The sequence below is a fragment of the Corvus cornix genome, chromosome 2 (assembly GCF_000738735.6).
Source record: "Corvus cornix cornix isolate S_Up_H32 chromosome 2, ASM73873v5, whole genome shotgun sequence".
In the NCBI taxonomy this organism is placed as follows: Eukaryota; Metazoa; Chordata; class Aves; order Passeriformes; family Corvidae; genus Corvus; species Corvus cornix.
In genome coordinates, this window is record NC_046333.1 from 154,241,498 (window position 1) to 154,264,707 (window position 23,210).

The 23,210-nt window shown below is 69.9% G+C and overlaps 1 protein-coding gene across 1 annotated transcript in view; it reads right to left on the reverse strand.

Annotated features, from left to right (window-relative positions):
• PLEC (plectin) overlaps window positions 1-23,210 on the reverse strand; it is a 50,317-nt gene that overhangs the window by 22,888 nt on the left and 4,219 nt on the right. Inside the window, 11 exon segments of the mRNA XM_039548850.1 lie at window positions 132-227; window positions 814-933; window positions 1,015-1,121; window positions 1,213-1,328; window positions 2,019-2,185; window positions 2,392-2,484; window positions 2,576-2,653; window positions 3,822-3,857; window positions 4,155-4,244; window positions 4,651-4,665; window positions 5,196-5,257. Of these exon segments, the coding sequence (XP_039404784.1) occupies window positions 132-227; window positions 814-933; window positions 1,015-1,121; window positions 1,213-1,328; window positions 2,019-2,185; window positions 2,392-2,484; window positions 2,576-2,653; window positions 3,822-3,857; window positions 4,155-4,244; window positions 4,651-4,665; window positions 5,196-5,257 (980 nt within the window).

The following is a 23,210-nucleotide window of genomic DNA, read 5'->3' on the forward strand; positions in this document are numbered from 1 at the left end:
CCCCCAGGATCTCCACCCCAGGGTCTCCCCCTCAGGCTCCCCACCCCTTGGGGTCCCAAACACCCTCACCAGGACCCTCGCCCCCCCTCAGGACCCCACCTCCAAGCCCCTCCCCAGCCCTTGGCTGGTACCTCCAGAGCCTGGAAGATGGCTTTGGAGCGGTTCTTGTCAGCCTCCCGAGCCGGCAGCTCCGTCTCCTTGAACTTGAGGAACTGGCGCCAGAGGATCTGCCGGGGGTGGGGGCAGCTGAGTGGGGACCCCCGGCCGCTGCTGCCCCCTCCCCAAGCATCCGCCCTGCCCCCACCCCCCCCAATTTTCCGTGTGTGCAGAGCCGGCGGGAAGGAAGTGGCCGTGCAGGGCTTTGCCAGCAGTGACTCACGGCAGAGCCAGGGAGGGTGAGTCAGAGGGGGCCCCCCCTCATGGGGCACCCGGCTCTGTCACTGCTCTGAGTCCCCAAACCCTGCAGACCCCCAGAGTGGCACCGGTGAGGGCTCAGTGCCACCGCCGCACCCAGGTCCCACGGTGACCCACGGCACGGCACAGCTGGCTATATGCTGCCACACTGGACATGAGCCACCCACGGTGGGGCTGCTGGCTGGCTGGCACCCTTCACTGGGCATGAACCACCCACAGCGGGGCCACTGGCCAGCTAGGACTCTGCCACGTGCTGCCCCAGCCATCAGTGGCTCCTGGGGTCGGTCATCCCTGTGGCAGCACCGTCCATGTCCCTTCCTCTGTGTCCATCCCCATGCCCATGCCAGGCCAGCAGCACTGTTCCTGTCCTCACCCCCGTGCCTGTGCTGCTGGCCTCACCTCAATCTCCTCGTAGCTGGCAGGGAGGCGACGCTCCTCGAAGAGTGCCGAGTGCTGCCGGCTCCACTGCAGCAGTCCCGTCACCACCTCATAGTACTCCTGCCAGCGCAGCTGCAGCTCCTGGGGAGGGGGACACATGTGGGGCAGGGAGTGACACTGTGGGGGGCAGCAGCACCGGTGACCCCCAGCACCCCAACTCACGTTGGCCTTGACACCATCCTGCACCTCGGGCACGCGCGGCATGGCATCGTACAGCGAGGACACGTAGGTGATGATGGACTTCTCGTCTGGCTGCGCCACATCCACGTCTGCAGGGAGGGAGGGGGTCAGGAGGGGGACTCCGTGGTGGGGAGGGATGGGGCTCCCTAGAGGGACCTCCCAGTTCACCCCGGCCCGCACCTTCGGGGTCCAGCAGCCGTGTCACCCCCAGATCCCGCTCGGCCACGGTGAAGGCCTGGTCCAGGTTCTCCAGGTTGCTCTGGCGGTACACCCGGCTCATGTCGATCAGCATTGGCCTGTGGGTGGGGGATGAGCAGGGATCAGTGGGGCTGTGGGGACCCCAAAACCCCGAGGAGGGCAGGTCCCCCCCTTCCTGGGGCCACCAGGGCTGCCTCCTCTGCCTGTACTCCTGCCCGGCCACCCCAGACCCCACACCCCACACCAGGGGCACCGGTGGCAGGGGAGACCCCCACAGGCAGCACAGGGACACGAGGAACTGGGGATACCCTCGGTCCCCAGTAGGAACCCTGGCACAGTCAGAGCCCCCATATCCTGCGAATTGGGCACCCCAAGCCTGCACAGGGCTGGCGCTCCAGGCCCCCATGGGGCTGACACCCCAATCCCCTGTGGGGCTGACAGCTTGGCCCCCTTTGGGGCCCCACGGTGGGAACAAGCTCAGCATGGCAGTGACCTGGTTCAGAGCACGGCACAGCCGTGACACGGCACAGTGTAGGTGACTCCCCCCATCTGGCACAGGCCTGCACATATTTGCTCTCCCCAAAGGCACGCAGCAGTCCCAGCAGGACCCGCGGGGACCTGCCTGCCAGTGCCCCGGCACGCCGCGGTGGGCACGGCACTGCCGGCACAGGCCGATGGGCCAGGACTCGTCAGGAGCACGCACTCGCATCGCCCCGAGCGAGATCGGCATGGGCACCCCGTGAGCACACGCCTGCCCGTGGACCACACGGCACCACCGTGGCACCCACCTGTGCCGGTGGATGATGGCATTGAAGAGGCGCCCGTCCCGCCAGCTGGTGGTGAAGTTGTCACAGCGGAGGCCCTGGTAATCCTCCACCATCCGCTGTGACCACAGCAGCAGCTTCTCCTTGGCTGTCATGTCCTCTGACTGCCCCGTCACCTGGATGTCTGAGATCTGCCAGGACACAGCTGTTACTCCAGAAACCGGCACAGGCACCAGCACGGGCATCGGCACGGGCACAGTGACAGTCGCTACATGGCAGCTGCCAGTGACACCGCTCCTGCCCCACTGGGGATGAAACCAGCCCGGGGAGGCCCCCAGCACCACGGAATCCTGGCCCCTCAGTACCACTGTCCCCATCCCCGTCCTGCCAGGCTCACCTGGAAGTGGAGGATGATGGTCCAGATGAGCCCCAGTGTGAGCTTGGGGTTGCCATCGGCGATGTCATCGTTCCGGATGTTCACCAGCTTCACCTGCAGCACAGGACACGCGCGGCTCAGGCACAGGGCAGGGCGGCACGGCCCCGGGGTTACGGGCATCCCAGGGGTCCCACCCCATTCTCACCTGCCGATGCTTCAGGTAGTTCAGGGCAATCTGGACATTCTGCAGCTTGTGGAAGCGCATCCGGCCTTTCTCCCGGGGCTGGGGGAGAGGAGGGCAGTGAGTGCAGCCACACTGGACACAGCAGCCCTGACGTGTCCTGCCGCCACAGCTCCGGCCCCCCCCACGGCCATGGCCCACCGAGATGCCACGACACCGTCCTGCCACCCGGCCCCCCGCCACGCCCGGCACTATCCGGCCCTCCCAGCGCCGCGCATGCCGATGGCACCCGCCCTCGCACTTTGCCCCTGCAGGGGTGGGGACGCTCCCCATGCCCCCCCGTGAACCCGCCGGCACAGGCTGTTCCCACGCCGCACCCGGCAGCACCGGGACCATCACAGCCATCCCGAGGGGAGCCGAGTGCCCGACGTGTGGGCATAGCAGCCACTGCCCAGGCAGGACTGGTGCTGGCTCAGTGCCAGTGCACCCCGGTCCTGGCAGTGCTGCATGTCTGGCCACCGTGGTCCCTCCCCATGCAGCTCCCTGCCACGTTCCAGTGTCCCCTCAGCAGGACCAGGAACTGCCAAGCTGGGTGAGTGCCCCCCAAACTTGTGGGTTCCAGCTGGGATCCCCTGGGTCCTGCCCAGGCAGACCCCCCACATGTTCTTGCCCCATGACAATGCCGACATTTCACCAGCTAAGCCCAGCTTTGGCTGCTGGGAGAGCTGGGGACTCCATGAACCCCCTCGTGCCACTCAGCAACAGACCAGGGTCACCCCATCCCACAGAAGGGGGCCAACATGGACCTGCAGCCGCTCAGGGCCACGGCCAGCCCTAGCATGAGACCTAGGGAGCTGGTGGCCACGGTGGCCAGCCACTCCACAGAGCCTGCAGCACGTCCTGCTGTGGTGCCAGGAGCCACAGTCCAGCTCCAGCCTGACAACACCCAGCATGGTGGGATTGCTCCCAGCCATGCTGTTTGTGGAAGACGACTTCTCTCTTGCTGCTGCCACTGAGTTCTGGCCCAGGGAAACCCACCCCCACAGCACTCAGCTTGGGGGGCACCAGGACAGGCACAGCATGCAGCCAGAGCACCAGGATGGCACTGGGACAGGCATGGCGCATGGCTGGACCACTGGGACAGGCATGGCACATGGCACACGGCATAGGGCACATGGCATGCAGACAGTCCTGGGACATGCTCGGCGCTGCTCTGTGCCGGTGGTTGCCATGCGGGGCCATGCCAAGAGCTGACAGCAGAACCACTCACCAACCGCAAGGTCCGGAGGACGTCGCGCTCCCGGGGCTGCCCCGGCCGAGCCGAGCGGAGAGGAGCAGAGAGAGGAAGGAGAAGGAGGAGGCAAAGGCGGCGGTGGGCCGGGGGCCGGCGCCAGGAAGCAGAGAGGGCACCAAAGCAAAGAGAGGTTAGAGGCGGGGGCGCGGGCACTCTGGGCTCGCTGGGACAGACCGACGGCCAAGCGGGAAGAGAGGGAACAGAGGCAGGCAGCGAGGGTGAGGACGAGGATAAGGACGGCCGGCAGAGGGGCACCGGCACGTGGCGGGGAGTAGGGAACAGTGCAGGGCAGGACAGCGCGACACCTACCAGTGTGTCACCCGACAGCACCTCCAGCAGCGAGATGAGGTTGTGCCCATCCCGCAGGTCCTCGTACAGGTCGTTGACATGGCGCTGCGCCTGTGGGGACAGCGGTTTCAGGGGGCTGGGGGCAGCTGAGCATCCCCCACCCCTGCCAGCCAACACCAGGGTGGGCGCCCGGTGACCCCCCAGCACAGCGGGTGCTCACACACAGCCCCAAGTGCAGCTGTTGTCCCCAGTGCCATGTCCCGCCCAAACACACACAGCAGCTCCCCCCGTGCCAGGATGGATCCAGCATCACTCCAGCATCACTCTGGCATCACTCTGGCATGCACAGAGATCCACTGCCCACCGTGCTGGGTTGGACCCACCGCCCACCATGAAGGGGTCAGACCCACTGCCTACCACAGCGGCAGCCCCAGGGGTCCATTCCCAGCGTGGGGAAAGGAGGGTGTGCAAAGAGGAAGAGCGCGGTGGGACAGAGAGAGAGAGAGGAAGGACCTACCTCTGCTCGCCAGTGCTGCGCAGGGCAGAGAGAAGAGAGCAGTTAGGAGAGAGCAGAGAGGGGACCCAGGATGGGCAGAGCGTGGTGGCACCACGATGGCACTGCAGGGTCAGGGACATGTGGAGATACATTGGCCCAGGGGCTGGGGCATGTCCCAGTGTGTGCCAGGTGCCAAGGTGGGGCTCTGCCTGCGGCCATGGGCCCAGCACGCTGGCAGGGAATAGGCACTGACAGGAGTGGGACAGCACTGAGGGCATCAAAGCACAGGACACATCCCCACGTGCCAGGGGCACCATTCCCTCCTGGCATACATGGGAGGGCAGCAGGAGGGCAGATCCTGCCTGCAAGGGCAGACCCCTCCATGGAAGCAGCTGAGAGGCCTCAGCCACAGGTGAGGCACAAGAGCACCGGCACTGGCACCAGGGACCCTCCGCTGCCACATCCTCGGCCACACCAGCACACGGGGCTGTGGCTGGGGGTGCTTCAGGGCCTGGGGCTGGGGACTGCTGGGGCAGTGGTGCCCGCTGGACTGGCGGTGCCCATACCTTGATAAGGTGCTTGTTGACCCATTTGGTGAAGGTTTTCTTCTGGACACGATCTCGCTCATCTGCAAGAGACGAGAAGGACAGGTGAGCCAGTGGCACCAGGGTCACGGCATGGCAAAAAACAGACCCCGCCGGTGGCACCGCAGGGCATGGCTGGCGCAGGAAACGATGAGCCAACAGCTCTGGGGAACCACAGTGAGTCACGGGGTGTGGGGAAAGGAAACAGCTAACGGGGATTGGCCCCAGCGTGCCAGCACGATGCCAGCACCCGCCAGCACCCAGCAGCACTTCAGCGCTGAGCACTGAGGTTAGATCAGCTGGCCAGAACTGGCTGCAGGTTCAACCCCAGTATGGACAAATTAAGAGTTGGACTTGGTGATCCTTGTGGAACTCCTTTCACCTCAGAATATTCTGTGTCTCTGTGACTGCTCAGAGCAGGAGGTGCCCACCCAACCCTGAGCCCCCTGGCACTGCGGCAAGGAGCCCCAGCACTGCCCCGGCCTCAGTGGGCACTGACTGAGTGGGACCGGTATGGTACAGAGACAAGGCCACGGGGTGTTTGTCCTGGCACAACCCCGGCACAGCCCTGGCCCCACAGGCAGGGCCCTGGTGGGACATGTATGGGATCGAGATGAGCCCACGCACCGTCTGCACTGCCAGAGCCGTGGGACACCCCGGGACACCCCACACCCCCAGGACACCCTTCTTTGTGGGCACAGGGCCAACAGGGCCACAGTGAGTCACGGCACTCCCTGCCCGCTGCCCTGTCATTAGGGGATGGGATGGGATGGGAATGGTGACACATTGGGATGGGAACCTGGGATCACGCCGGACCCAGCTCCCCAGCACCCGCTACCAGCACCCACTGCCCTGGGCCCTGCTAACCCCCCCAGTGCCCTGCGCTCCACTGCCAGCACCCGCTCTCCTGTCCCCGCTCCCTGTGGGCCTCAGTGTCACCGCCAGTGCCAGACCCAGCCTGATGCCCAAGAGGGGTCAGAGACAGAAGGGACACCCCACGCACATGGGGCGATGCCACTGGTGCCGCGTCAGCCTCAACGCCCCCCTGCCCTCGCCGTGGCGAGCCGGGCGCCGCATGCTGGGTCTTGCCCTGCCGGAGCGTGCCGGGATCTGCCCACGCAGCACCCAGCGCCGCACAACCAACATCCCCCGCCCGAGAGAGCACCCGGGGATGCTGCACGGCCCGAATCGCCCCGCGGGCCCACGGGCGCTCAGCGGCCCAGCCAGGGCGTGCCGGGCCGGGAGTGGCCACGGTGCGAGAAGAAGGAAGGAAGGAAGGAAGGAAGGAAACGTGGGGCACAGTGCGCGCCGAGCGGGGGCACCGACACCATACCCCGGCATCCGCGCCCACAACATTGACACTCAAGGGGTCCCCAGAGCGGCGCCCACCCCGCGGCGGCGGCAGAATGAGCGCCGCGGCCAGGTCGGGCGGCCAGGCAGGGCGTGGCAGGAAGCGACCGCGGGCACCGGGGATGGAGCTGGGCGGCGGCGTGGGGTCTGCCCCAGTCTGCCCCAAAACCCGTCCCGCAGACACCGCCCCAGCATGGGGGTCTGCCCCACAGCCTGGCCGGAGACCTCGCCCCGGCGTGGCGGGTCAGACCCACAGCCTGCCCTGGGTAGAACCATCTGGAGACACCGCCCCGGCACGGCGCTCTGCCCCAGGGACACCGCTCTGGTGTGGAGGGTTACCCCACGGCCCCGGGACACGGACCCATGGGCACGGGGGTGTCCCCCAGGGACGCCGCCCTGGTACGGGGGTCTGCCCCGCAGCCTGCTCTGGGGACACCGCCCCGGCTGGGGGATGCAATGGCGCGGTACCTTTGCGGCCCTCGGCCGCCCGCAGCACGGCCAGGTACAGGTTGTCCTCAGAGCCCGTTCGGGCGGTCACCGCCGGAGCCTCTTCCGAGCTGCGCCGCGGCCGGGACATGCTGAGCCCCAACACAGCCGCTCTCCTCTCCCGCTCCGCCGCCGGTCCCGCCGCGAGTGGGGCGGCCCGGGGAGGAGACGGGGCTCTCTCCCCCGCCCCACGCCCCGACCCTGCCCACAGGAAACTCCCGAGCTTTAACCCTTCCTTTCCTGCGCCTGCAGCCGGGATGGGACATGGACCCACAGACCAGCTATGGGGCACCCCATGGAGAGCCGGCACCCCCAGTCCCACACATGGGGCCGTGAGACCCCCGGATCTGCAAGCGCAGGGAGCGGGACCCTCGTTCTTGAAGACCGGGGTGCTTAGAAACCGCTCACCCCCTCACCCAGGGCAGCCAAACCCCCTGCCCTACACCTCGGGGCCTTGGGACCCCCAGGTCCACAAGTCCAGGAGGGTGGGACCCACAGCCTGGGGCTGTTGGACCCCCAGTCACCACACCTCAGGACCACCAGGTTTCCAAGCTTCAGAGACCCAGGTCACCCAGGTTTCCATCTCAAGACCCTCCTAACCCACCACAGAGGGTCCCCAGAACCCCTCTGGCCCCATGGTCAGGGGCTCCCTAGCATCCCAGCCCCCAACTGGGGCCTTCAGTCCCTGTGGGGGTTTTGGCACCACCTGGTCCCACAGCCCAGGGACCACCCCAGAAACCCCAGCACACGGCCGGACACAGTAGGATCCCTGCTCCCCCCACCTGGGGTTCAAGCCCCCCAGGTTCACCAGCCCCGGTCCCAGGTCCCACATTTGAGGGGCTGACCCCTGGGGCCTGTCTTGAGGGGTTCAGAGTCACAATCCCCTGGGCTGCAGGATCCCCAGGATGTGGGACTGAGCCCCACAGACTCCCCCGGGTTCCCCTTGCACACACCAGCCCCTCCAGCGGCTCCGCTCCTGACAAGCCCCCCAGGACAGCACCCACACCCTGCCCTGTGCCCCACAGGCCCCACGGGCTCTCGCATCGGGTGGGGGAATTGGCAGCACTGTAGGAATCCCCCCTCCCCAGGGATTCTTCTCCCACCGCACTCCCCCAACGTGTGACAATGTCGGTTGTGGGGACCACAGGGCAGATGCAGGGGTTGTGCCCCACTGGGTGCTGCATCCCTCCTTGGGGTGGCTGGCCCAGGCTGAGAATCCGCAGCCAGTTGGGGTGACAGGGACCTGTCAGTCCTGCCCATCGCAGCACCCATGTCACCAACATCACCCACGCCATCCACGGCAGGGGTGGCAGCTGCTGGGGAAAGTGCAGCTGCGGGTGCCCTGAGCGCTGCCAGCCTGGCACAGCCAACACCCCAATACCCACGTCTGCACCCCAACACCCATGTCTGCACCCTAACGCCCAAGTCTGCGCCCCAACAGCCCCTTTCTGCAGCGGCGGGCATTGCCCGTCCCCAGTGTGGAGTCCAAGGACACGGGGCCGTGGCCGCGTCTCATGGTGACTCACGGTCCAACCGCGCGCCCGCGGCGCCACGGGGAGCCCCGCCGGCCCCCGCCCACTCGTGACACCCACCCCTGACACCCACCTGTGACACTCTGTGGGTACAGGGGCCCGTCAGGGAGCGGCAGCGGCGGCCGGCCCGATGCCCGCTGGGGCAGAGCCAGCGCGGCCGCCGCGGAATGCGGGCGGCACCGGCCCGGCCCCAGCCCCGGCACGCACATTTTTCCGCCGAGAGCGCATCTGGCACAGGCACATCTGGCGCCCGGAGCGCGGTGGGAGCCCTGCTGACGCACGTCGGGGAGGCAGGGGCACCCCGGAGCCGCGGCTACCGCGACACGGCCGAAGGTGCCACCGGGCGGGAGAGGGACGCGGCGGTGACACTGCCACGGCGGTGACAAGGGTGGCACCTCTCTGCCCTGGCACCGCGCTCTCACCGGCCGAACCGCCCCCGACGTGCCGAGCCGGGGCCGGGGCCGGGGCCAGGGCCGGCGGGTTCTGAGCCGCGACCGAGAGCCTGAGATCGCTCCAGGGTGAGGGGCGGGACGGCACCGCCGCTCCGGCACCGCCGCTCCAGCACCGCCAGCACCGGCACCCCCGGCTGCGGCACCCCGGCTCCGGCAGGTACCGACCGGGAGGACGCGGCGGCGTCAGAGCGGGCGCTTTGAAGACCTGACGGGGCGGCTCCTGGCACCGTCCCCGGCGGCTCCCGGGCAGGCGGCGCCCGGCTCCCGGCCCTGGCGGCTCCCGGCCCTGGCAGCTCCCGGCTCCGGCGGCTCCCGGGCCAGCCGGGCCGGCCGGGCAGGAGCGCCTCAGCCTCGCCCGCGGGTGCCGACGCTACCGGGCCGGCCTGGCTCCCTCCCACGGCGTCTCTCGCCCTCCGGGCTCCGAGGGAGCCCCCGGGACCCGCCGAGCCGCCCCCACCTCGACACTGCGCCGGGCACCCGCACCCTGCGGCATCCGCGGCCGCGGGCACAGAACGGGCGCTGCCGGCACCGGGGCTGTACCCAGCGCTGCGGTGACACCCAGGTGACACCGCCACGCACCAGGCCAGGACAACGGGGCAGCAAATCACTGCGAGGGCTCCCGGCACCGGCCCGGCCGCACCAGGGCTGGGGGAGACCTCGAGCCCCACGCCAGGGAGGGCCGGGAGGCGGCGGGGTCTGAGGCCGCCGGCAGCGAGCGGGGTGTTGGCACCGGGGGAGAGTCAGGACCTGGGGGCGAAGGGACAGCACCGGGAAGAGGGTCAGCACCAGGGATTCCCACGCGGTGTGGGAGCACCCCAGGGTGGGTGGGCACGGGGAGCTGAGCTGAGACAGACACACGGCGTGCACACACAGACACAGGCACACGCATACGGGGTGCACACACGCACACACGTGAGTGTGCAGAGGCACACAAACACACCACACACGCACAGAACACATCAGTGCAGCAGGACACACGGGTGCGCACACACACGCACACGTGCACACTGACACACGCGTGCACTGGCCCGCCGAGGTGGGCACATGTTCACACACACGTGTGCACTGGCACATACAGGTGTGCGCACACACACACACAAGCATGAGTGTGCAGCAGCTCACTTACACACACACAGCCCCCGGACAGACACACGTGCAGCATCGTTCACACTCACACACGCTCGCATGCACACCTCTACGCACTCGAGTGCACGGACACACACACGGGCGTACGCACACGAGCGTTCGCTGGTGCACACCTGAGCAGACGCGTACCAGCGCACACACACACACAAATACGCACACATTTACACTTTCACACCCTCCCGGCTGAGCCCGCCCCAAACTCAGCGCAGCTAACCCTGGCCCTGAGGGCGGGGTCACAGAGGGGGCGTTGCTCAAGTGGGGGTTCCGCGCATACCCCGCCCTTCCCCGTCCCCCCGCCCTCCCGCCGCTCCCGGGGCCCCCGTCCCGCCGCGAGCCCCCCGCACCCCCTTTCCGTCTCAGGACCCCTCCACTCCCTCCCCCGCGCCCCCCCGGCCCCTCTCCCCTCGGTCACCCGTGCAGCAGAGCCGGGCGCTCAGGTACCGTCGTCTCTCGGGCCCGGAGCTGCCGCTCAGCCAGTCCCCACCGGGACCGGGGCCCGACATGGCCGCGCCGTTCCACCGGATGGGACTGGACGGGACCCACCATCCACCGACCGACGGACGGACGGACCCACGGCCGGGACCGACCAGCGGCACCGGGCGGACGGGACGGGCGGGGGGGGAGAAAACGGGCGGGACCCGCCCCGCTCCGCCCCGCCCTCCCCCGGCGGCCCCGGCTGCGCCACCGCCCGCAGCACCCGGGGAAACCGGAGCGATCCGGGGACGACACCCCGTCCCTGCAACCCAGGGGGACCCGAGGGGAAACTCCACCCCACAGCCCGGGGGGATCTCCAGACGGGACACCCCCTCTTGCACTCAGGACCCCGGTGCTGGGTCTCTGCACCCCACACACCCAGAACTCCCCTTTCCCCCCCATCCTCACCCCTCCACCCGGTGCCCCCAGGACCACCCAGTACTGCAGCCACGGGGCACCCCGACATCTCCAGCACCCGCGTCCTGGCCCCTCCACACACACACAGCTCCCAGGAGTGGGGGCACCGCGAACCGCTTACTCCAGCACTCATTCCTCCCGACTTCTTCTCCCCACAGGCTCCACAGGGGTCCATGTGCCAAGGGGAGCCCTCAGCGTGTTTTCCGGTGGGTCCCCACCGTACCGGTCCCCAAGCTGCCGGGACCCCCTGTGCTCAACGCCGCGTCCCACTGCCCCCGCCCCGCGGCCGGGCGAGCCCGCCAGCACACGCAGGGCCGGACCTGTTTGTGCTGGGAAGGGCCGGCGGGAACGGGGTCCTGGGGGATGCCACGGCATCCCGATGCCCCCAACCCCCCGCGCGCAGGTCGGTCACCTTCTCCTGGCCCGCAGCAGCAACAACAGCAGAGCGAGAAGCCCATCGCGCGTCCTGGCCCGGCGCCCCGCGCCCCGCTCCACGTCCGGCCGCGTCTGGTGGGAGTGCAGCGGAATCCGCGCCCGGAGCGCGGCCAGAGAGCGGTCAGTGACTCACACAGCCCACGGCCTCCGCCAGCCCGGCTCCTCCTGCTCCTGGGCAGCGTGGAGCCCAACCCCGGCCACTCTGCTGGGACCCCCAATCCCGCACGGCTGTGGGCAGGGCGCAGCGAGCAGCTGGGACAAAGCTGGAGAGGCTCGAACCACCAGGCACGGGCACGGCATGGGCATGGCCTGGCACAGGCATGGCACGGTACGGCACAGGATCAGGTCAGCGAGGCACTGGAGCGTTTTGAGGTCGGCTGCAGCCCGTGTCAGCACCCTGGGTGTTGAGGGGTCTGCTGGAGCAAGGCACATCTCTGCTGCGGGGAGCACGGGGGTCTCCGGGGGAGTCTCAGGGATGTCTCAGGGAATCTAGTGTTAAAACCCAACATGGCACAAGCCAGCCAGGATGAACCAGGTCAGCAGCAAGGCCCAGGAGTGGGGGCTGGGACTGGCACGGCACGGCATGGCACGGTGCCGACCCACGGCTCAGCCCCACGGCAGCGGCAGCGTCCCATCTGTGCTGCGGAGATAAGGAGCCGGGGGCGGGGGGCCAAGCCAGGGCGATAGCAGCTGGCGAGTGGGGAACACCGCCTGGAACGGGACACGTGTCCCGTGGGATGCGCCTGCCACGCCCGCCACGCTTCCCGCACGCTGCCACGGCTCCAACACACTTCCCACGGCTCCAACGCGCTTCCCAGGGCTCTGGGACGCTTCCCACGGCTCCACCGCGCAGGACGTGGGACAGTGGCGGGAAGAGTTTCCCCAGGGCTGCCAGAGGCAGTGCCGCGGGGCGGGGGCCGTGTCGGGGGGGGCTGCGCCAGGGATGCCGGTGGTTGCCAGCCACAGCCCCTCGAGACTGGTGAGTCATAGCTGCGGCCAGAAGCAGCATCCAACAACCCTCCCGGCCTGGCACAGCCAGAGCCACCAGCACGGTGGAAAAGCTGAGTGGAGCGGAAAGGGGGACACGGGGGGGGTTCCCAAACCTCTGGGGCCCCCACCCGCCCACTGCCGCCACGTCTCTGGCAGCCTTGGAAACCGGAGCGGGGCCAAACAAACAGCGGCATCCTGGTGCCAAAACCAGCCGGCGCCACCCCCAGGCTGCCAAGCTCTGCCTCACCCCCCGAGCTTCCCCAGCCCTCTGCCCCCCAGCCCGGCATGGGATGCAGACAAGGACGGGAGTCCCGGCTGGGCTGTGGTGTCCCCCGAAAACACCTGCCTTGACACTGTGCCACAAGTGACACCAAGAGCAGCTGGTACAGCCCCTCACGTGCACCGGGCAGCCCCCAAGGGCATCGGGCAGCCCCCGCGGACACCGGGCAGCCCCTTCGTGGGCATCGGGCAGCCCCCCGCGGACACCGGGCAGCCCCTTGTTGGCACCGGGCAGCCCCTTCCCCCGCCACGAGGGTTCCAGGAACAGCGCTCAAAACCAAGCCCACTGCCCCGGCGTGGCGCCACCGAGCACGGGGACCACCGGTGGCACAGCCCCGAGCCCCGAAGGGACTGCAGAAACGCAGCCCTCAGCACCACCGAGAGCAGCCGGTGCTGCCGGAGCCCCCCGGGAGCTCCCAGCTCGGGGGGGTCGCGGCGTGGCACAGCGCAGCGGGATGATGGGCCCCGGCAGGTGCGACCTTGGGAGTGTCCTTCGGACTGGACCGGCGCCAGGGACAGCGGCCCCCCCGGCTGCGAGCAGCGGGGGCTCCGGCCCGGCCAAGGTGCCCTGCCCGCCTTATCTGACACCGGCAACGGCAGCGGCCACCGTGGCTCCCACCGGCCGCGGGACTGGTGGTGGATTCCAAGCGCGGCGGCCGCGGGAGCGGAGCCATCCCGGCGTGACGGTGCCCAGTGCCGCACACAGATCGACGGAAGCCGCAGCCAACGCCCTGGAAAGCGCCGGGGGGGAGGGCCGGGGCCGCCGGCAGAGCCCCGGTAGCTGGGATGCGGGTGGCTGCGGCCGCGCCGGAGGGGCGTGTGGGGGTCTCGTGGGACCCTCAGACACCGGCATCCTCCCGGCCCTTTCCGCCCCCCCCCCCCCCGTCACCAGATACCCGACCCCAAAATATTTGGCAGCTTCATGCCTCGGGATGAGGATGCTGGGAAGGGTTTGGGCAGCCAGCCCAGTGCCAGGAAGCTCCTGTCGGGACCTCCACTCGTAAAAGCGTCAGAGTGGAGCGGGGGAGCACGGGAGGGGGCACTGGGGGGCCACACTCTATCAGTGCTGAGTCACCCTTGGGTACCGCTCCCACCGCTTGGGTACCGCTCCCACCAGGATGCTCCCCCATGACAGGTGAAGCCCCCCAGAACTCAGGCCAGCAGGTCTGTCCCCTTGTCCCCCACCCACCGTGGGTGGGTCCCCCCTAAATCCCCCAGGACCCCCACACGGGACCCAGCGGGCTGCAGGTGTCGTGTGGCTCCCCCTTCCCGGGGCCGGTGGGCGGGGCGAGGGGCCGAGCCGAGCGAAGCGCGGGGGGGCTGAGCGGAGCCGAACTCACCGGTGCCCCCGGCTCGTCCCTGCCGCCGCCAGTACCAGACCAGGGCGAGGGATGCTGCGTGTCCCGCTGCAACCAGCGATGGGAACAGGGACCCGGTGTCCTCCATGCGGGACACGGGACGGGCTCGGCACCGGCCGGGCTCGGCGGGTCAGGGACGGACCAGCGCCCGCCCCCACGGGGCAGCGCCCGCTCCGCCTTAACCCCTCCCGAACCGCGGCGCGGAGACGCCTCCTGCCCGCCGCACCGGCAGGGCCCCCTGTGACCCCCCCCTCCCGTGTTCCCCCCCCCCGGAGTGTCCCCTTCATCCCGGCTTTTTATATCCCGGGACAACGCGCCCCGGCGGCGCCAGCCCCCCCGTCCCCGTCCTTTCCGCAGCCCCACCGGTCTCACCCACCCGGTACGACCTTCATGGGCAGGCAGGGTGCGGGCAGGTGCGGACAGGGTGCGGACAGGTGCGGAGCGCGGAGCGAGGGCGCAGCGCGGCTCCGCCGGTGGCGGCGGGGGCGGGGGGGGCGGGCAGGGAGCGGGCGCCGATATAAATAACCGGGGCCCGTCACCGAGCCCGAGTTAGAACATGACACGGGTAGGGGCGGGACGGAGTGACCGCGGCGGCGCCCCAGGACCCCGGACCCCCCGGCACCGGGGCGGGTCACCAGGCCGACACCTCGGGGGTCGCCGTGACATCGGGACTAAGGGTCTCGGCACGGCCCCGCCGCCGAAGGAGGCCGGCCCGCCGGGCTGGGGGGGAAATGGGGCCGCTGGGGGCTACCGGGATCCCCTCCGCCCCGCGGGGACCCCGCAACTCCCCGCCGCCGGCGCGACTCCGTCCCCTCAAGCCGGAACTCCAGGCCGGGTTTTCCGGCAGCGGCTCCCGGGGCGGAGGGAAAGCCTGGAGCCGGATCCGCTGGCACGGCGGGACTGGACGGGACGGCCGGGGCTCCGCGATCGCGCCCCACGCGAGGGTCGGGCAGCGACCGAAGCCCCGGAGCCCAGCGCGAGATGTGACTCCCGGGCCAGAGCTCGGCGGAACGCCCCCCGCTCCCACGGGACGTGGGTGCTGCCCGCGCAGGACCAGCACCCACGGGGCAGCAGCGCCGCGGGCCCGGCCCCCCCGCCGGCCGGTGACTCACGGCGCTGGCAGGGACCGAGCTCGGCGCCTCCAGGCTGGAAACTTGGACCGGAGGCGGCTGCCCACGGCCACGGCTGACTCACAGCCCGGGGGGATCGGGGGGGGGCCCTCACCGCCGCCTCGGAGCGACACCACAGCTGCCCGCCCGGGGGGGTGGGACACCGGACGCCCCGCACCCCGCCGGGTCCAGCTGCCGCCGATCGTGTGTCGGGATCGCGTATCGCCAGGGAGGCGGGGTTGGGACCCCCCCCCGCAGCCGCAGCCCCCTCCCCACCAGCACTGCCCGCCCCAGCTGCCGCCGTCTGTCCGACCCACCCTGGGCCCAGTGGGGATCTCGGGGCGCAAAGTGCCCACGGAATGTCCCCCCCGCCATGGCCCCCTAAAGCGCTGCTCCCCACAGCACGGGCACCCCGCAGCACATCCCCCCCCGCAGCACGGCGCCCCTCAGCACAGCCCCAGCTTCCCCATGGCACAGCCCCCTCCCCATCATGGTGGAGCAATGACACCCCTGCAGCGCCCAGGCCCCGTCACCCACCCGGCCTCTTTGGGGACCCCGGGAAGCCACCTGAGTACACCACCGGCCCCCCCCCGATCCACCAGGGACCACTCCCAGCCCACAGGGTCCCCATGGGGTCGGGGGGGCACGGCGAGGAGCCCCCCAGAGAGCCCTCCCTCCCTCCTCTGACAGCTCAGGGGCCTGCAGGTACCCACCACCCCCATCCCTTGGCCAGGAAGAGAGGGGGGTAAGGGGGGCTCAAGAATTTGTCCCCAGACCTCCCCTGGGAGCAGGGGGGCTCGAGCACCCCCCATCACGAGAGCATCAGGAGCACCCGGGGCGCTGATTGGTCCCTGTGGGCGGGCTGGGCTGGGGGGGGCGGCTGGGACACCCCCCTGCCCTGCGGTGACGGCAACGGGTTCCACGTGCCCCTCGCCCTCGTCCTTCCTGCGGTAGAGGCGGTCACCGCCAGCAGGACGTGCCCGCTGGGTGCCGGCGGTGGCGGTGGCGCGGCGGGACCTCGGGGCGGGGGGCGGCGGGGCGGGGGACGCGCTGCAGGGAGCGCGGGACGACGTCCGGCGGGCAGGCGCAGGTACTGGCGCAGGTGGGCGATGCCGGCGTCCGTCAGGTACCAAGTAGAGGTGTCGCCAGGCGGCCGTTTGGCGCACGAGGCCGCGGGACGCAGCGAGGCCATGGCACGCCGGACCTGCCACGTTGGCCACGCGGCAGCTGCGGGTGGGTGCGCCGGGGGCACCCGTCCCGCTCCCCCGACCAAGAACACCCTCGCGAAACAGCAGCTCCAGGATGGAGCGCAGCCGCTCCAGCGGCATCAGCATCCCCGCCACCATGGTGCGGGCGGCACGGCACAGGCCACGGCACACGGCACAGGCCACAGGGCTCGGTCACGTCTCACCCAGCACAGCTCAGCAGAGTCCAGTACAGCTCCGTATGGTACAGCCCAGGGTGGTCCAGTACAGCCCAGTATGGCCCAGCACAGCCCAGTATGGCCCAGCACAGCCCTGCTCAATATGGTCCAGTACAGCCCAGTACGGCCCAACACGGCTCGGTGTGGTCCAGCCCAGCCCAGTATGGTCCAGTTCGGCTCGGTATGGCCTGGCACAGCCCAGTACAGTCCAGTACAGCCCCGTATGGCCCGGCACGTCCCGGCGCGATCCGACACGGCGCGGCGCTGGCTGCCGGCACGGCGGCGGGAGCGGCTGCAGCTCCACCCCCGGTCGGGGGGGGTCAGGGGGGGCCCCAGGCCCAGCCCTGACTCACCAGCGGCCCCTCCCCGGCCCCGGCGCCCGCCCGGGGGGGGGCACAGCCGGACCCGCCTCCCCCTTCCCCCTCCCGCCCCGACCCACCCGGCCGGTTCCTGCGTGGGAACCCCCGCGGGTCCCGCCCCGCCCCGCCCCGGGACCGGCCCCATGGAGTGCCCGGGGGGACCCTGAGCCGGAGGGTGTCCCTGAGCCGCGGGGGTCCTTGGGCTTGGACGGGACCCTGAGCCGCGGGGATCCTTGAGCCCAGGGGGAGGGGGACACTGAGCTGCGGGGGTCTCTGAGCTTGAGAGGGGCACCCTGAGCTTGGGAGGGACCCTGAGCCGCGGGTGTCCCTGAGCTCGGGAGAGGACCGTGAGCCCGGGGATCCCTGAGACCGGGGGGGCCCTGAGCCGGGCACGGCACCTCCACGCTCGCCCGAGCATCCCGCACTGCCCGGCTGCCGGCAGAGGCACAGGCAGGGTCGGGCAGGGGACGAGCAGGTGTATGGGCACGGGTGCGGGCAGGGGCACAGGCGGGGCTCGGCAGCCACATCCTGCCACGTCAGTATTTGCTCTGCTCCTGCCCCTGTTTATCCCGGCAGCCCCAGGGGGACCCCACGTCCCCCCCACTCCCCGGCAGTCACACAACCGCGGTGGTGGCACAGCTGTGCCACACCACACCCTCCGGGTGGCAGGTGGGGACGAGGCAGCTGCCCGAGCCCCTGAGCCCCCCGGCATCGAGAACCGCCCAACAACCCCCACTGGCACCGCGGGGACCCCAGCACGGCCCCCGGCGCAGCAGCGGGACCCCCAGCACCGACCCCCCTCTCCAAGGGCATACCCAGGTTCTCCGTGAGGGGGTGTGGGTGGCACCCACATCATAGAGCAGGAGGGACTGTGTGGGGCGAACTGGGCTGCCAGGGTGTCCCCCACGCCGGGAGCTGCCTCATGCCGGGGGGATCCCAGGCCCACAGACCCCAAAAGGGGAGGAACCCCCCCAGGGCTCCTTCAGCCCCTCCGGCCAAGCGCAGTGAGCTCGGGGCACAGGGATGCTGCAAGGCTGCAGCAGGAGCCCCCCGCCAGCATTGGGGGAATGGAGGGGCACCATCCCCGGCACCCCTGTCCTGCCAATGGCACTACTGGGAGTGGCATTGGGGTTCACTGGGGTTTACTGGTGTGGAGCAATGACCCAAGCATGGGGGGCTGCTGGCCAGGCCGCGGGGATCCCAAACCCGCGGGGGCTGGATGTAAACGCACTGGTGTCACCAGGGGCCCCCACCAGGACTCGCACAACTTCCCCATCCCGCCATCCCGGAGGGCAGAGGGGTGTGGTGGAGTGGGGCTCCCATTGCGAGAGTCCCCACCACTGGGCCCCAGCACAGCTGGCGCAGGGGCCCGTGAGCACTGGGGTGCCAGACCCCCCAGAGGGGATCCCTTGGGAGAGCATAAGTTGCCTGCCTAAGCCCCACCTCGGCACGTTCCAGCCACAGAGCCCCACAGCACCCCAGAACCCCAGTGGGGTGGGAGAGACGGCAGGAGCGAGGGGGGCAGTGGTTTGGGGTAGAGGGAGGGGCAGTGAATCAGGGAGTGATGGGGGGCAGGGATGGGGGCAAAGATGGGGGGGTAGAGATGAGAAATGATGGGGAGCAGCAATGGGGGAGAGATGGTGTCTGTGATGGAGGAAGCAATGGGGGCATCTATAGGGAAGTGATGGGGGGCAGCAGGACCGTGTCCCCCCCAGCCGCGGCCCCGCACCCCCAGCCCGCAGCGGGGTCACGGCCGCGCCGGCGGCTCCCTCCGGGAAGTGCCGCGTCAGCGCCCGCCGCCCGCCGTGATCCAACGCGATGTGACAGCGGGGCCATCGCCAGCGTCCCGCCGCTGCCCCGTGCTGGGCAGGGCGCCGGCACCCCCGCACCCACCGGGAAAGAGCCTTCCCGCATCGGCTCCGCAGCTCCGCTCACCTCATCGCATCCCGGGCCGGGCCGGGAGCACCGGGGCCGGGGTACTCCCCAACCCAGGTCCTGCGCACCCCTGAGCCCCCACCCCATGGAACCCTCGGGCAGCCCGGCGAGGGGCAGCCCCCCAAATCTGGGGCGGGCAGCGGTTGTGGCAGCGGCTTCTGGCCACGGGCCGGCGCTGCCCTCCCGGCGCCGGTGCCAGCACCGGTGCCGGTGCCAGTGCCGGGGTCTGGCGGGGCCGCGGGACTCCCCGTGCCCAGCGGAACAAAGCCGCGGCTGTTTGTGGAGGGCACCGCGGCCAGAGGCCGGCTCATAATGAGGCCAGTGCCAGCGGGAGTCCCGGCGCCGGCAGGGGTCCCGGCGACAGCAGGGGTCCCGGCGCCGGGATGGTTCTCACCGTAAATCAGCCCCGCCGCAGCCCGGGCTCTGCGGGAGGGGACACGACCCGGAGCCCCTCGCTGGGGCCTGCGGCATCGCCACAGCTGCCGGGCGCCCTGGCCCTGCCGGGGTTCATGCCGAACCTTGCCGGGGTCCATGCCACCCCGACCCTCGCTGACTTCACCCTGACGCTCCCGGGGGTCCACCACGACTCTCCCGGGGTCCATCCCATCTCTCGCCGGGTACATGCCGACCCTCGCCGGGCTCCTTTCCAGCCCGAGCCCGGCCCGGTGGCTCGCTGCGGTGCCGGGCCCCGCGGTGGCTCTCTGCCCGCTGCGGTGACACAGGGGCCGGTAGCCGCCAGCAGCCCCGTGACCGGCATCCGCCGGCGCCCGTTACTCACGCCCCAGCGCGCCGGCTCTGCAGCACGGCTCGGTAACACGGCACCAGCACGGCGGTGCCTGGCACGGGCCTGGTGACACCGGGAAACTCTGGGTGACGCCGGTGATGCCGGGGCACCCACGGTGATGCCGGGGCGTTTCCCGGTGACCCCCGCTCTCCTGCCTGCGCTGCGACACTGGCACAGGAGGGATGCGGCGCGGCTGGAGCTCCCCGGGACGCGCCCCCCCCCTCCCCCGCGGGACGCGGAATCCTCCCCGGGACGCGGACTTCCCGCCGGTCCCCGTGGGCCTGGCCCTGGACCCCTCCCGGTGCCCCTCCCCCGGTACCTTTGAGTGAGGCGATCTCGTGGTGGATTGCCCCGCGCCCCCTCCATGGCTGCCCGCGCTCCCGCACGCTGCCGGCCGGTCCCGCAGCTCCGGGGCGGGTCCGTCCCGCCCCCCCGGCCGCGGCCCCGCCCCGCCCCGCCGCCGCAGCCCCCCGCCCCTGCGGCACCGACACCGCCCCCCCCCGCCACCGGCCAGGACCGGCCTCGCAGCCCCCCGGCACGGCACAGAGTCCCTCCCCGGCCCCCGGTACGGCAGAGACCCCGCCCCATCAAAAACAACCCAGCACCCCCTCAACAGCACAGCCCCGTGCCCGCCCAAGCACAGTACAGCCCCCCCACCAGCGTCGTCCCACCACTCAGACCCCCCCCACCAGTCCAGACCCTCCACCAGCACAGACCCCACCTCCCACCCAGCACACACAGTGCCCCCCACGCCCAGCCCCCCCCCTCACCTAGTACAGCCCCCCAAGCTCAGCCCAGCTCCCCTGCCAGTAGGGCCCATCCCCGGGGCATGGGGCCTCAGCCCAGCTCTGCCCTGCCAGCAGTGCTGGGTGGGTGTCTGTCCCTGAGGGGGCAGAGGACCCCCCCAGCTCCCCCCGCTGGCACTGGCACCACCGTCTGGGGGCTGGTGGGAGCCCCTGGCACGGTGCCAAGCTGGTGGTGCCAGGCCTCAGCCTCAGCTCTGCATGGGCCACACCAGCCCCGAGCCCAGCGGGAACTGCCGCCGCACTGCGGCCACCGTGGCCACCAGCCAGCCCTGGGGACACCAGGAGGGACCCAGCACCAGCCACCACAACCGTGCCCACCAGCCAGCCCTGGGGACACCAGGAGGGACTGTGGCATGGTCATCGCACTGTTGCCACTGGCCCAGCCCTGGGGACACTGGGAGGTACTCAGCCCCTCCAGCACAGCCACTGGCCAACCCCCGAGCCCCAGGGACACCAGGAGAGACCCAGCACAGCCACCAGCCACTGCAGCCACTGTGGCCAGCAGCCACCGCAGCCACTGTGGCCACCAGCCACTGCATCACAGCCACCCCCAGAACCCTGGAGACACTGAGAAGGACCCTGACACTGCCACCACACCTCAACCACTGCAGCCACCATCCAGTCTCTGAGCCCCAGGCACACCAGGAGAGATTGCGGAACAGCCACCCCACCGTAGCCACTGCAGTTGCTGGCCAGCCCTAGAGACACCAGGAGGCTACCACACTGTAGCCACCATAGCTTCTGGCCACCACACGCAGGACACTGGCCAGCTTCCAAGCCCCAGGGACATGAGGAGAGATTGCGGAACAGCCACCCCACCGTAGCCACTGTGGTCACTGGCCAGCCCTAGAGACACCAGGAGGCTACCACACTGTAGCCACCATAGCTGCTGGCCCACCACACACAGGATGCTGGCCAGCTTCCAAGCCCCAGGGACATCAGGAGGGACTCCAGCATAGCCACAGCACTGCAGCCACCATCATCACTGTGGCTATCAGTACTCCCAGATCCCCAGGGACACCAGGAGGGATCCCAGCATGGACACCAGGAGGGACCCCAGCACGGATACCAGCCAGCCCCCAAACCCCAAGGATACCTGGAGGGACCATGACATAGCCACCATAATGCAGTCACTTTCTACTCCCAGGGACACTGGCTATGGCACTGTGAGCACTGGCCATCTCCAGGGACAGTGGGAGGGACCCTGGTGTGGTCTCCACTCCACAACCCCGGTGAAGGGCTGGGGTGTCCCAGGGGCCCAGCTGTCCCCCACAGGTGACTGTGGATGAACGCCGTGCCAAGCCCGGGGCCCAGCTGCCGCAGTGACGGTGGCAGTGGTGACGGTGGCAGTGGAGACTGTGTCCTCCAGCCTGGTTTCAGTGCACGCCGGGCACTGTGCCACAGTAACAGCTCTGATGGAGAAAGCACGAGGTGCCCGGTGCCCACCTCACCTGGAGATCCCAGTACCCCCAGCACCCAGCCAAATGCCAGGGCCACCACCAGCACTGCCAGCCCCTGCCCCATGGACGGCAGAGTCCCTGGTAGATGGCTGCTGGGTCCCCCTGGGCTCTGAGCCTCAGGGATGGCACGTGCCAGCCGTGCTGGCAGGGATCACCAGCTCCGATGGGCTCCTGCCCACCGCCACTGTGTCACCCTTCCCGCCTGCCCTGGCTTGTGATGCTTCCCGGCTGTGCTGACTCAGCCTTGACATCATCACTCCTCCAGACAAACCGTCCTCTGGCCGCTCGGCCACGGGCATCCACACCCACCCATGGGCCACGGCACTGAACCCGCCAGCACCTGGCAAGGAGTGACAGGAACCCCCCCGGGTCCCACACCCACCAGCACCCAGCCAGGGACTGCACAGTGACACCAAAGCCTCTGGCACTCAGTGAGAAGTGACTGTGTGGTGACACTGAACCCGGCCCGTGTCCAACAGCACCAAACCTGCCGGCACCAAGCAAGGTGGGATCGCATGGCGATACCAAACTTGCCAGCACCCGACAAGGTGGGGTGACACGATGACACCAAACACCTGCCCCAGGACCTACAGCACTAAACCTGCCGGCACCCGGTGAGGTGGGACCACATGGTGACACTGAGCCTGCTGGCACCTGGTGAGGTGGGAGCAGAATGACACCAAACTCCCACGTCAGGACCTCAAAACCAAATCCACCAGCACCCTGTGAGGTGGCACAGCATGGTGACAAGGAACACCTGCCAGCACCTGGTGAGGTGGGACAGCATGGTGACAAGGAACAAGTGTCACCACCTGGGGAGGTGGCACAGCATGGTAACAACGAACACCTGCCAGCACCCAGCGAGGTGGGACAGCATGGTAACAATGAACACCTGCCAGCACCCGGTGAGGTGGCACAGCATGGTGACACTGAACCTCTGCCACTTGCCCAGCACCACCAGCCAAGCCACACCAACCCATCCCACGGTGCCCTGGCACCGCTGAGGGACAACAGCTGCCGAACCGTGTGCCACCCTGCCAGTGGCACCCGGGCCGGGATGGGATCTGCCAGGCTTGGGCGTGCCCGAGCTACTCCCAACAGCACCGAGTGCACCGGGGTCCCTCAGCCAGGGGATATCGGGACTTGTGGCAAAACTGGTGGCGGCACCAAGCAGGGGCTGCAGGCCGTGCCCACCACCCCAA